General features: G+C 37.3%; 1 protein-coding gene across 1 annotated transcript in view; it reads left to right on the top strand.

Moving 5' to 3' along the window:
• Positions 1-7279, top strand: part of QQT1 (P-loop containing nucleoside triphosphate hydrolases superfamily protein) — a 48300-nt gene extending 41021 nt beyond the window's left edge. Inside the window, exons 5-10 of the mRNA XM_089404701.1 lie at positions 5027-5130; positions 5390-5546; positions 6113-6200; positions 6297-6369; positions 6476-6606; positions 6722-7279. Coding sequence (XP_089260827.1) covers positions 5027-5130; positions 5390-5546; positions 6113-6200; positions 6297-6369; positions 6476-6606; positions 6722-6767 — 599 coding nt within the window. The 3' untranslated portion in view covers positions 6768-7279. The remainder of the gene's footprint in view (positions 1-5026; positions 5131-5389; positions 5547-6112; positions 6201-6296; positions 6370-6475; positions 6607-6721) is intronic.
• Positions 7280-14119: the final 6840 nt, after the last annotated feature.

Below are 14119 nucleotides of genomic sequence, written 5' to 3' on the forward strand. Positions count from 1 at the left end.
TTCCGTAAAATTTAATTTGGTGAAAATTGCAGTGGTGAATTACTTGTTATTTGTGTGAGCAAATAAATTGTTAATTAATTTATAGCTAGAAGAATAATTTCTAGTTGTTGCAATAGAGTTGAAATTTTCACACAAATGTCCAAAACCATAAGTGGAAAAGTATGTGCCATAGAGTACCTGTTCCTTTGAATTTGAAATTGTGATTTCCCGACTTCCATCAATCAAGGATGTGTTCCATTTTGGTCAAATCACCAATGTTAGTTCAAGCAAATATAGTTTTGTATTTTTCTTCTTTACCAACAACAAATCTTCATTGGAGGTAAGATGTCTCTTTCAAAAGGGGATATGGCATTCCAAAAACTAAACCCTGATCAATAAGAGTAAACTCGCAACATTCTCTGTTCAGCAGAACTAGTTAGATTAAGGGTTTGGATTTCTTCAATAGTAAGAAGCCCTAATGGATGCAGACATTGGCTCAACAACGCACAGATGCTTCAACCATACATAACACCTTTTCATGGCATACAATTTCATAAGACTATCCTCCAATTCTTATACAGGGGCTTTTTAGTTGTTAATTGTGGGACAAAATCATTGTAGAAATAGTAACTCGACCTTCACAAGAAAACTCCAATCTCCAAACTTGATGAGAAACTCGGCCTCTTCTTTAAGAAAGCCCTTTTTGGCTACTATATTACTAGAGACATGAAAGTATGCTTCATGTCTTCATAAAAAAATGGCATTCCAATGTCCTTCTTAACTTCCTCTGGCTCAGAGAGGAACTTCCTTTGGTGTATCAATCAAAGATGTACCCTTTGATTAATCAAAATTACCATATATCTAAAACTCTGCCATATAAGTAAATGGCACCATATCTCTGCCAGTACTAGCACATACAAGGCATCCTCAACTTAACCTTTTCTTAAAAAAAAACCAAGATCATGGAGCAATAGAGATGCACTTAATGCTAATATGGGTTACACAAAGCATGTCCATACCGTTTGATGTAGAGATTGTAGTACTTACAAATTGAATATGCCTTTCAAGCTGATAAGATTTTGACGCCTTAGGAAACCTTGGAGCCTTAAACTTCTTAAAATTTGGCCCAGCTTCAAATTTTGATAATCTTAAAGCAAACTTCAATTCGAACTAGGCTTGAAATAATCACCACTTCTTTTCTGCCAAACTCAGTCTTATCAGTCCTTTCTAAGCTTCCTGTAACATCCTGAGGCCTTTTCGACCTTCTGCAATTGGTTTATTGAGGCTTTTTGGCTTAATTTCTTAGAGTTCTTTGGCCTAATTCTTCAGGCTTCGACTGAGGCTTTTTGGCCTAATTCCACAGACTTCTTCGACCCTTTTGACAGAACTTCAATTCTTTGTAAACTGGTCACAATCTAGGTAGAGTACCTTCCTTGTCCACCCAGAGGTATTGGTTATTGGTCTTCTTCTAGGGTACAATCAAAGTCATCAACAAAATCAAATCCATCCTTGTCTTGAGTCTTGACCTTTCTTGACTTGACCATCATTGATTTGAGTAGGGATACACTTTAAATGGCTACTCTTTGACCTTCCTTCTTCAAGGCTACTCTTCAACCAACTCTAATACCGTGTTGAGTTTATGATTTCCTAGATTGATAATTACTTCCAATGATTTCTCCATTAATTTATCTTGTGTCACATTCATCATTAAGCAATTATACAAAAAAAATCTTGAATAGTAAAACAATAATGACAACATGATCATGAAGAGACAGCGAAACACAAGAGACACAATTTATCTTGGGAAAACCCTAACCAAGGAAAAACCCAACAACTTTTTCTTAGAGAAATTTTCGAATTCAACAAGAGATACAATTTGATTTCCTAGTCAAAAACAATATCAAATTGACCACAAACATACCCAGGGAAAAACTTGTCAACTAGAGACAAATTCAGGCTCCTGCACTTTACTCAGAAATTTCGGTCTACTTCCCAAAAAAATCACAGAGGATTCCCACACATGCGAAGTCAACAGAAGTCAAACTTGAGCTAGAATAGACTTGGACAAATTTAGACCTTCATCTCTTCCTTCTTCTTCACATGGATGCACAAAAGCAGATAAGCTTTGATGATCGGAGTTGGTGTCTACTGGAGGAGGTCGAATATGCCCCAAGTGGTGTGTTACCTTGACTGAACCGCTTGATTTTGATGGAGCCGACTTGACCTTTTTGGGGGCAAAACAATTTCAAATTTAAATTACAAATTCCCCCCTCTTATTTTGTGGGTTAATACAACTAGAGTTTACTGACCGTAGCTACAAAATTCAACAAAATCCTCCCTAGTAGTGTCCTTCCTAGAACCCTAAGGCCTCAAAGGAGGCCCCATTGGACTAGAGTCAAAGACTAACCTCCCAGGTGAAGTGAGGGAACAAGAATACAATCAAGATCAGTCAATCATCTGGATCACCCCTTGATTCATAATAGTATGCCCGAAAACGTTAAGTAAAAAGTTAAAACACATAATACAACATGGTTAAAGTACCCACCGGTGGATGACCCACCTTCTTTCAAGAAGGAATATTGGTTGGGAGAAAGAAATTTAACCAAAGCAATATGCGGAGGGTCTATAGCATCATGTCATTTGCTGATCAATAGGGCTGCTTGCTGGCTGGTTGTCCAAGGAGGAGTAAAATTTCTCCTATAGGTTACTCACTTTTTGGTCGGTAACAGGTATCATTTGGATCAAAGAGAGTACCTGGGAATTTCCTAGGGAGTTGTTTTTCCCAGGTTACATGCCCGATAAAACTCCGAAGTACTTCTCCTCATTTCAAGGATGGTACCTAGGGTAAACCCTAGAATTTTCAGGGCACAAAGTGAGTCAACAACAAGGCTTGAAGCTATTACAATGATATATTTGTTAAGAGCTCAACATGTCAATTGCAACAATTGAACTTGGGTGTGGAAGATAAGATAGCAACAGACATGCATGATGCCTCACAGGGAGGTATTCAGAAGCCCTCCTATCCTCGTCACAAGAGTTACTGTCAACACTCTCATAAGTATCACTGTCATACACATCATAGTTATATACATCATTGTCATAGACATCATTGTCATGTACATCACTGTCATATACATCATGGTCATATGCATAGCCACACACCTCTGTCATAGAGGCACTGTCACATCTGTCATAGATATCACTGCCATTTTTGTCACATGGACACTGCCATATATCATTGTAATACGCATTGTTAAGAATCACTGTCAAGAATCACATTACTGAAGATACATAGAAGATATCATAATTATAAAACACAAGAGACACTGCCATATTTCGCTGACATAGGCACATAAGTCACAGCTATACTTCTTTGTTGTAAGCACTGTCATACAACACTGTTATAAGGACAAATCTGAAGTCATTACCAAACATCTCTGTCATTCATCACTGATGATTGCCATACATCTTACATTACTGCCATACAGGAACAAATTCCTCTGCCATATATTATTGTTGAATGCAGAATCCCTAGGGCACAGTATACTGCCCACATAATTTCCCTTTATGCCCTTCAGACAAGGGCTCTTCAACAGCTCTCCAAACTGTACATAAGCTTCCATACTGGACTGTCCAACTTAGCCCCCTCTATACTCAGAATTAATCAAAACCAAAAGACAAATGCATACCTTTGAAGGACGACATATTTTAGCCCTTGATTACACATCAACTTGTGCACTGATTCTTGAAGAATCTTGGCCCTGGTTAGGGCTCTCTGTTAGATCATGACAGCCCTGAATTTCGGTCACTAAGATACCTCAAAACCTGGCATAATCTTCATTCCAGGTCCTTCACTCCTGCGTTCTAGCTTTAATCATTTGTGGCCTAACTTCAACGTCTTTTAGGCTTTTCGGCTTACCCAAAACAGAGACTCGGCCTAGAGGTACCAACGGCCTTGTCACAGAGAGATAGTGTCAAGTCATATGCCCAGAATTGCCTTTCACTTCAGTGAGGATACCACTCAAACTCGGCCCTGCCATAAAGGTCTTGAGGACACCATAAAAGTTATCGGCCTTCCTTTTTTCTCCATACAAATCTTGAGCAAAGTTCCATAGATATAGAGACAGAAATTACAGTGGCAATTAGCTTAGATATAGCCCTAACAAGTGCAGAAGTAGTCTTTCACAACCAGTGAAGATGTCTCCATAAACTCAGCCCCTTTCCATTCACAAAAGGCCATAGAAAATTACATCTGCGGCTTCTAGAGACCATATGAACTTCAGATCAGAGAATAACAAGAGAAAATGAGATGTCATGTGTGTTTGAAGGAGCTCCAAGGATGTTCTATTTATACAATACGTTGGAGGTGCCAAGGGGTTTTTTATGTGCCAACATGACCCTTCATTAAATGAAGCCGACTTGAAGAAAGCCCTTCAACTCATACTTAAATATATGAAATGAATTTATCAATTACATTGATGATTGCTTGCCCAAGTAAAGTTGTCACATTAAAGAGGAGTGGCAAGAACACATCAATGATAATATTTTCCTTTAACCAATTTTAATTCTTCCTTGGGGCAACGCGGGATTCTTTTCTGGTAGTTGGGTTCCTATGGGGAAATTCATCCCATAGCTGCCCCAATTTTCAACATGATTGACATATTTTAATCCATACAAATTACAAAATATACTAGATAGCAAAAGACTTAGGGAGTCTGTCTTCTGGTTGGAGTGGATGGTCTCTAACAATGAGAAACTGCAAACAAAATTCTACAGTAACTATAGTGGTCGAAGACATTAAATGAAGTTTATTTCCTCAAATTCTATAACTCAACGGGGTTCACTTTGTACTCTGCATCATTGATCAAAGATCGTAATTTGGCTTTAGTGCTTGCCTGTTTTCTATAGTTATTTCTCCAATTACTACTGTATTATTTTGTACAACTAAATGTCTTTTGTATTGTGGCAGCCATTAATTATTGATATATGCAAATTTATGTCAGCTTCAACATAATTTGATCCCAATCCTTTTGTGGCATATTTTCAGATCACTACTTCCTTTTTGACTTTCCGGGGCAGGTTGAGCTCTTCACTCTTCATTCAAATGCCAAGAATATTATTCTTGAAATGACAACAAAGATGGAATATAGAGTATGTTTGTAGTTAAGACCTCACTCTTCATTCAAATGGATTTTCATTCTTGAAATGACTGGAAAGATAGGCTAAGTATATGTGTGTAGTTAAGGTCCTAAGAATGGGCAGTTGCTTATATAAACAGAGGATTTTATGCTGAAGCTTTTCATGTTCAACATAGAAATGCTCAATCCACATGAAAAATAAATAGTAATGTCGTAGCTTTTAGTTTATATGTTTCGATGTATAGTGGCTTATGCAAGTTCTTTTGATGCAGCTCGCAGCAGTCCACTTAGTTGATGCTCATCTTTGTAGTGAACCTGGGAAATATATTAGTGCTCTGTTGCTGTCTTTGACAACAATGTTGCATTTAGAGCTGCCACATATTAATGTATTGTCCAAGATGGATCTTATTGAGAGTTATGGAAAACTCGGTATTTTACTTATCCTTTTTTTGTACGATGACTAGATCTTATATGTCACGTATGATTTTCTAACGATATCCTTTTACATCATTGCTATGCTTTTGTTTTTGGCATTGGCAGTGGGAATGTTGGTGGTGTTAACTTGCATAGTTCCATTTTGGTGGTTCGGGTAGAGATGACGAAGTGGGCAGTGCAGACAAATTAATTTTCAATTATTTCTTCCTTCATTTTTATATGAATCCATGAAGTCATGATGTGTTCTTGACATGCTTTTTGGAAAAACATTATATAGTATTTCAATTATGGTTTGTATGTTGGCAATTTTACAGTATGTTTTTCTTTTCCCAAGGAAAACCTTGTGGGAAACTGAGGGATCCTTCCCCACAATTGTGGATGGAATTTCTTGTAAACCTGTTGGCTTAGACTCTTGGGCCTAACCTAGGGGAATTTGAACTATCCACCTGCTGGTACATAACTGGCCAAATGCCCAGCTACATTGGTCATGACTGGTGGAGCTAACCCCTTAGGCTACAGTATGCTTTACTTGAATACTAAATTGCTTAAATTTGTTGCAGCTTTCAATTTAGAATTCTACACAGATGTGCAAGACCTGTCATATTTACAACAATATCTAGATCAGGATCCTCGTTCTGCTAAGTACAGGTGAGCTTCGTTATCTGGTAATATTTATCTTTTTTTTGTAGCTATGGTGTATCATTCATTGTAGGTAGTGAAACTTAATGCCACTGTTCATTGCAGAAAGCTTACCAAGGCATTGTGTGAGATGATTGAAGACTTCTCCTTGGTTAGTTTTGCAACCTTGGACATCCAGGCAAGTATATATCTGAGAAAGAATGCATGTATCATGCTGTCTGCCAAATCATGGCTCTCTTCTCACTCTTTGAATGCTTGAAGTTTTTCTTTTTGCAAACTGGCAGGACAAGGAGAGTGTTGGGAATCTTGTTAAACTTATCGATAAAGCAAATGGATATGTCTTTGCTGGTATTGAAGGAGATATTGTTGAGTTTAGCAAAATTGCAGCTGCACCCTTGGACTGGGATTATTACAGATATCCTTTTGACTTTTGCTTATGATATGCACTTTTGATATATGCTTTTAGTTATTTTTCAAGATAATCTTTTTATTGTGTTCAGCAAATTGTCTTTCTTGATAGCTGAGGTTACAACTGCAGCTGTACAGGAGAAGTATATGAAGGATGACGACGACTAATTACAAATCAGGCCTGTTTAAAGATATCACTCTGAGATGTCTTTGCATTAACTGTAAAGCTGCTCAAGATGCATTCAAGACATGAACTGTTGGCATTCTTGTGGCAATCCAACTCATGTGGCCTGTGGGTGCTCTGGTCATCAGGCATCTTACACATCTTTTCTCAAATTCTCGACATTTCTAATTTCTATCAAGGTGCTCTGTCACATTCTTCAGTTCTGAAACGGAGGCTATTCTGTTAAATCTGTTTCCTTATTTCCTGTTGACAAACAAATTCTTGTTGTATTGATGTTAGCTGAGCAAAGGCACTGATTTTCAAAGTATCCGGACTATCTTTTCTCCATTTCAGATTTGATGCCTTCAGAATAGACTGGCATACCAATTGTCTAGCTTGCTGCTAGTGGTTTTGGACATTTTTTTCATAGTTCATGCAAAGTTCTCCATGGGTTTGTATTTCTTGATTGGACAATATGATTCTAACATGGCTGACTGATGGATTGCTGATTTATACATATTCTAACTTCTAAGACATTGTTTACTTTTATTGTAAGTAGAACTAGTTTGTGGGTATTTTCAGATGATGTGAAATTCACTCCTTGGATTGTGCTTCATTGTTCTTTCGGATACTTTGTTTATCGTTGAATTTGAAATGTTCATATGAGGATAAGGTGCGTCATCGTTCTATAGGATACTACTTGGTTTGTCCTTGAAACGTTCATATGAGAGGGATAAGGACCCAAAGAAAAAATTACAAATAAGGAGTTCCATCTCAGCCCATGTTAAGATACACCATTGGTTCCATAATTAATGCAGGAAAATCTAAATCTTCCTGCATCTTCAACTCCTCTGGTCTGTATTTTCGGTTAAGATGAAAATATAATACTAATTCTGGGGTAAAGTGTATCAAAGGCTGGAAAACGCCTCACTCTAGATCTTCAAGCAGTTAATGTTTCAGATCACTTTCTGTGTACACCCTTTGAGGTTCAATGCATCCCGACGGACATGCAATTGTCTAGTATTGAAAATTCTGTTATTTTTTGCAGCTCAAATTTAGAGGTGTTTGGCAGCATTTAGTGGATACCCAATCTTCCACTAAAACAGTACTTGCCTGATCGCATAGGCCCTTTTCCTCCAGCTCTGACAGTGGCTTGCATTCTAATAGCTGCTCTATCTGTCTATCTAAATTCCCCATATGGAGGCATCTCTGATTCTATAATTCAGGGATCCAATCAAATCCAGCCATGCTAAGATTAGCAGAAACCAAACTGACCCTGCAATGCAAAATTGAGATCATCGAGGTGCCTCCCTTAACACACTGGGCGATTTACTTCAAATCACGTTTCTATTCCAACGATTTCTCCCTTTAGAATTTGACCAGACATTGGTCAAGATTGAATTGTGGGCAAATACATTATCAACCATGCATCCGGGGTACTCTTTCGCCTTGGATTTGGAAGGTTGCTCAACGCAGAGAAACACAGATCTATGCCAATACAACACCACGAGTTCAATTTTGCTAAACCACAAAGATTTCTACCTCGATTTCAATGACATCAATTAATAATACGGTCTCTGCATCCAACCCTTGCACACTCTAGCATTTCATTAGATTGTATGACCTCTTCCAGTAATTTTATTCAGAATCACATCCTCACTCTCAGTGATCATCTCAGATTGTTGTTGGAATCCGGGCTCAAATTAATAATTGTTTCTGTTATTTAATGGCTTCATACACAGCCATTTCATTGATTCATGATCAGATCTGTTTGATCGATCATCCCACTAGTTGATTCTCACTTACATAAGCAGAAATCGACTTTTATTCCAAAACCATTCAACCCTTCTACAGGAAATTCCTGTAGATAAATACTACCACAACAAAACCATTCCAAAGACTATACATATAAGCTTCTGTGCATATAATTGACCACACAAATTTATTCACGGAAATGCATAACTCAGTTACAGTTTTAATTCACACAGAGAATATCATTCATTCTTAAACTATTACATAAATTAATGGCCTGATCCACCCAGGATGGGCGTACTCTCGGGCCTTTTTTCACTGTCTCCCTCACTCTCTATGGCTTGATTTTGCATTCATTTAGCCATTAACTTTTCCCTTAGGCTTACAATGATTAAATACAACTTTTAGAAACAAAGTAGATTTTCCTAGATCCATGAATCACTCCATTATTTATTCCCAAAATCTCTCATGCTTTTCAAGGCAGATTTGCCTTTGCTTTATGGAAAAAATCTTACCCATCGATAGCTTTTCTAAAACTATTACCCATACTTTCTATAATAATTTAAGAAACTAAGATTATTTACAAATGAGGAATTGGAATTCCTTTTTAATGTTGAAACTCCTTATCTGGAGCTTTGCCTTCTAAAAGCTTGGTTTTTTCGAAAATGACTAGGAAGTTGAGATACAGGGTGAATCCATAGTTATGAATTCACGATATTATACAATAGAAATAAATAAAATTTATTAGGAGGCTACGCTGAGAGATTTCTCAAGTTAAACTCTATGAAGAACCTTGAGGATGTTGGAAAATATGGAGACTTGTAGATTAGAACTTGTTTTCCTTATCATGATAATTATTTGTGATGTTATTTGGTTCTTTATTACTTCTTTAGATCTGTTCATCAAGCAATTACCAAAAACAATGGAGATCACATAGACACAAAGTACACAAGACCGCTTTGTTGTCCCGGGTGGTTGGGACGATGCAATATTGTTCTCCCCACCTGCTTTCGAAACACGCATATACATGTTGGGTTGCTGTACGCAACGATTGTATGGATTTGCTGGGTTGCTGTATGCAACGATTGTATGGATTTGCTGGGTTGCTGTCGGTTGACACAACATATGTACGGATATTGTATCTCGTTGTAATATAATTGTATCATGTTGTAATATAAAGCTTCTTCAAAAGCGGATTTCCCCTCTGAAAAAAAGTACACAAGATATAGGCTCAAAGCCAGGGGAAAACCCCTCCAAGTGGAAAACCCAGAAAATGCTTCTCTTCTTCTTTAGAATCTGCTTACAGAAACAACTTCCAAGACCAAAAGACCAAAGCCAACAAATCATCCATGTCCCAAATGAACCCCCAGAAAAATCTTCCTTTCCAACTTTTAGAACTTTGATACTGCTACATAACTATTGCAACTTTGACCCCTGCAATAGAATTTTGGCTCTCTGCAACTACTACAAAATTTCATTCTCCTGCAACTGGTAGCTTCACAAACCCTAGCAAGACAAGAGAAAAGCTTCCTTGACAAAATTTTGACTTTCCACTGTTCTTCTTCGTCCTTCTAGATACTCTTCTTCTCCTTTGCTATTGCAGATCGAACTTGCTTGAGATGTGTGTTAAAATGAGGTCGAACTCCCTTGTATTTATATCCTTTCTTGAGGGTTGAATACCCCTCCTTTAGGCCGACTTGATCTTGCTCTTGGGCCAACTTGGTCATGGGCTTATCCATGGCTTTTTCTCGATAAAGCAAATATTTTTCTTTGTTACAATGAGTCCAAATGGGAATATGGCACATGACCAATATTATTCTTTAACCTAGAAAGACCTAGAAGACCTAACTTGAGTATGAAACCCATACTCCAAAAATAAAATATATATTTTTTTCTTTCTCTTTTCTTTTTTATAAAGAATATACACTGTTATGATTGTAATGAAGACCGAACCAATTTTCAACACTCCCTCTTAACTAGGGAGGTATTCGTGGTACAAGGAATCTCAATCTTGAAGCATTATCATAAGAAGAGTCGGATTGATAAGCCATCTTTTTTTCAAGCATCTTTATCTTAACCAACACTGTCCCTGAAGGCCTTAACTGGACAAGATCATCTTTAATTATGAGTGTTATGCTGGGAGGATTTATTTGAGCTGCCACACCACCTATTAAGGCACATATCCCTTTCGAATGTCTACAAGGTATGTCCTTTTAGGACTATTTTTATCTTGGATTCCCAAACCTGGATCCTTAAAGAATATCGATCCTCTTCGACTACTCCTTTCTTGGATGCCCTACCTCATCCTCAAAGAGTATCGGTCAACAACTTCTTTCATTGGATTCTACCATCCATAAGAAGTTCCAATTTAGATGCTTATCCAATCCTCTAGACTCCATTATTTATTTATGGCCTTCACTAAGATTTATGGTTGTTAGTCATAGTCTAGTGGATGACCCACAAAGACAAGAACTATCCGATATCACTCCCTCTCAATCAGGGAAGAGATATCCACCAAACCATGCTTACCTTTAAGGTACTCAAGCTTTTTGTTTGGTAATGCTTTAGTTAGTGTGTCTGATACCTGTCCATTTGTAGGTCGATAGTGCAGCTCCACGACCCCATCTCGTACCAAGCTTCTGGTGTAGTAGTAATTGTTGTTTATATGCTTCGTCTTTACATGAAACACTAGGTCTTCCGTCAATCTTATGCGACTCTAATTATCACAATGTATCCATGTAGGGCTAAGTGGTCCTTCAAACAAGTCTAATAGTAACTTTTTGAGCCACCCTGCTTCTTGACAGACCTTGCTTGCAACAACATATTCAACTTCAACACTACTCATAGCAACCTTATCCTGTTTTCTGCTCATCAATGAGACCATGGAAGATCTTATGCTGAAGCATCCACTTGTGCTTTTTCTGATTGTCTCACTGCCACCCCAATCCGAATCTGTATATCCCACGAGTTGGACTTCATTACTAGTGTACCAGAGGCAACGATATATAGTTCCATGTAAATACCTTAGGATATGCTTGGATGCAATCCAATGATCATGTTTTGGCTCCATTTGAAATTGACTTAGGACATTTATTGCAAAACAAATGTGCAGTCTAGTATTTACTAGATACATCAAGGACCCAATCAGTTGTTTGTAGCAAGTAGGATCCACTAGACTAGGTTCCGAACTTCTCAACTTTTTTAAATTGGTAATCATGACTTGCAATCTATCATGCCATACTTTTGAAGCATCTTGATCACATATTTACCTTGACCTAGATATATCTCTCCTAACTTTTGCCATACCTCTAGTCCCACGTAATAGTGCATAATCCCACAACACTTCATATGAAATTATGCTGCTAACTTCTTCTTGCATTCCTGAATTCAATGCTCTACATCTGTAACTAGTAGATCATCCACATACAAGAGTATGATAACTGGTTCATCCTTGACCACCCTCATATATAGGTTTGGATCTGCAGTACTCTTGGTAAAACCAAGTCTCTATAGATATGCATCCATCCTTGAATACCAAGCTCTAGGTGCTTGCTTTAAGCCATATAGAGCTTTCTTTAATTTGCAGACATGAGTCTCCCTTTGATTTATTTCAAATCCTTGAGGTCACTCAATGTAAACCTCCTCATCAATGGTCCCATTCAGGGAATTTGTCTTGACATCCATTTGATGGATGTTCCATCCCATGGTAGCAACTAATGAAACAAGCGATCTTATTGTTGTATACTTAACCATGGGAGCAAAGGTTTCCTCAATCAATTCCTTCTGCGGAAGCCTTTTGCTACAAACCTTGTTTTGTATTTGCCTATGCTTCCATCTGCAGTGTGCTTTATCTCGTTAATCTAATTTGAAGTGACTGTAGACTTATCACTTGGCCTAGGGACAATCTCCTAGACATCGTTCTTCATTATGGACTAGTATTCTTCTTGCATAACATTCCTCCATTTTTTATGTTTTAGATGCATCTTCATAGGAGAAAGGTTTCGCTTCAATAAGCTTTTTCATGCATGCAACATACCCATAATACCTCTTTGGTCTCTTACTTTCCTTGGATGTTCTAGATGCTTTATGTCCTTCTGCCTCTTAAAGAGTAGTTTTTAGCCAAACAATTCTCTTCTGATTTTCTGGAACAATTACTTGTTGTATAGAATCACAAAGACCTTCAACATCTTCTTGAGCAGGTCTTGGTTCACGACCATCATTCTCCCCAGAGATATCCTCAAAGATAGGTATCTCTTCTTCATCAGAGTCAACCAGAACATCCCTTGATTTCTTGTAAGCTATGCTCTCATCAAAGATGACATCCCTGCTTACTTAAAATCAATGAACCTCCTTGATATAGATTCTATATGCTTTAGATGAAGCATTATACCTCACAAAGATGCCCTATATATTGTTTGGATCTAGCTTCTTCTCCTTGTCGTTGGGCATATGAATATACATACAACACGCAAATATTCGAAGATGATACACACTTGGCTTCTTTCTTGTAAATGCTTCTTCTGAAGTCATGTTGTTAAGAATCCTGTGAGGACTTCGATTTTGTAAGTAGATAGTTGTCATGCACATCTCTCCCTATAGGAATCGAGGGAGATCTTAATCATGTGGCATAACCTTGACACATTCTTCAATAGTACGGTTCTTACTTTGTGCCACTTCATTATGTTCAGGATTATAGGGAACAATGAGCTCCCTCTTGATTTGTGTTTCCTTGCAGAAAGCTATTAACTCTTTGGAGGTGTATTCTCCACCATTATCTGACCTTAGAATTTTGATCTTTCTCTTGGTTAGATTTTCCACTTCATTCTTGAACTCTTGAAACTTTTCGAATACCTCATCCTTGTTCTTGAGAAGGTGTTGACCACTCCATGTCAACTACCCCATAGATGTACATTTTTTGCACAAGGATTTCCATCATGTGCGAGCACTCAGATGATCCACAGATTCAACATTATCAACTTTATGTACACTGGAGTTTTGTAAACCCATTCTGCATTTTGTAATGTAAATGATTATAGTAAGACAAATGTATGTAACAACTAAGGTTAATTTATTTTTCTAATGATGATTTCTATCATAGGAGGTTTTTCATCTCACCAATTCATGTGTGTTTCTAAACATGAATGATCGACGTAGTTTTTCCCTCCAACCTCACCCCAAAACTAGGGTGGATTTTGTCATCAGGATTTTAGATGAGTCCTAGTGTTATTTATAGAGTCTCTGTAAAAGTGATTTGAGAATAATTCTAGCTATTTGGTTAGATTATTTTATTACAAGTCACTTAGTCTACTAGATCATATTTTATGTCACAAAAATGGGAGGGTCTATAACGAACATGTGTTCCCCTCTCATGTATTAAATTGTAATATCTCGCTGTAAAAAATATTTAGTGCATGATCTCTCATACTTAGATACCATGACTAAATATTAGAGGGTTGGGAAAATTATTAATCCCCTCATGAGTCAATTAATTAAATTTTCTGGCTAAAATAAATTAAAAATGCTAAGCCAGAAATTTGATTAATTTAGCTCATAGGAAAAAATAAATTCTCAATAATTTAAAATTTGTGGGTTTTAAATTTTTTAA

This window comes from Pinus tabuliformis, chromosome 2_2, assembly GCF_031772625.1.
Source record: "Pinus tabuliformis cultivar Carrire ecotype Pingquan chromosome 2_2, CPIR1, whole genome shotgun sequence".
NCBI classification, from domain to species: domain Eukaryota; kingdom Viridiplantae; phylum Streptophyta; class Pinopsida; order Pinales; family Pinaceae; genus Pinus; species Pinus tabuliformis.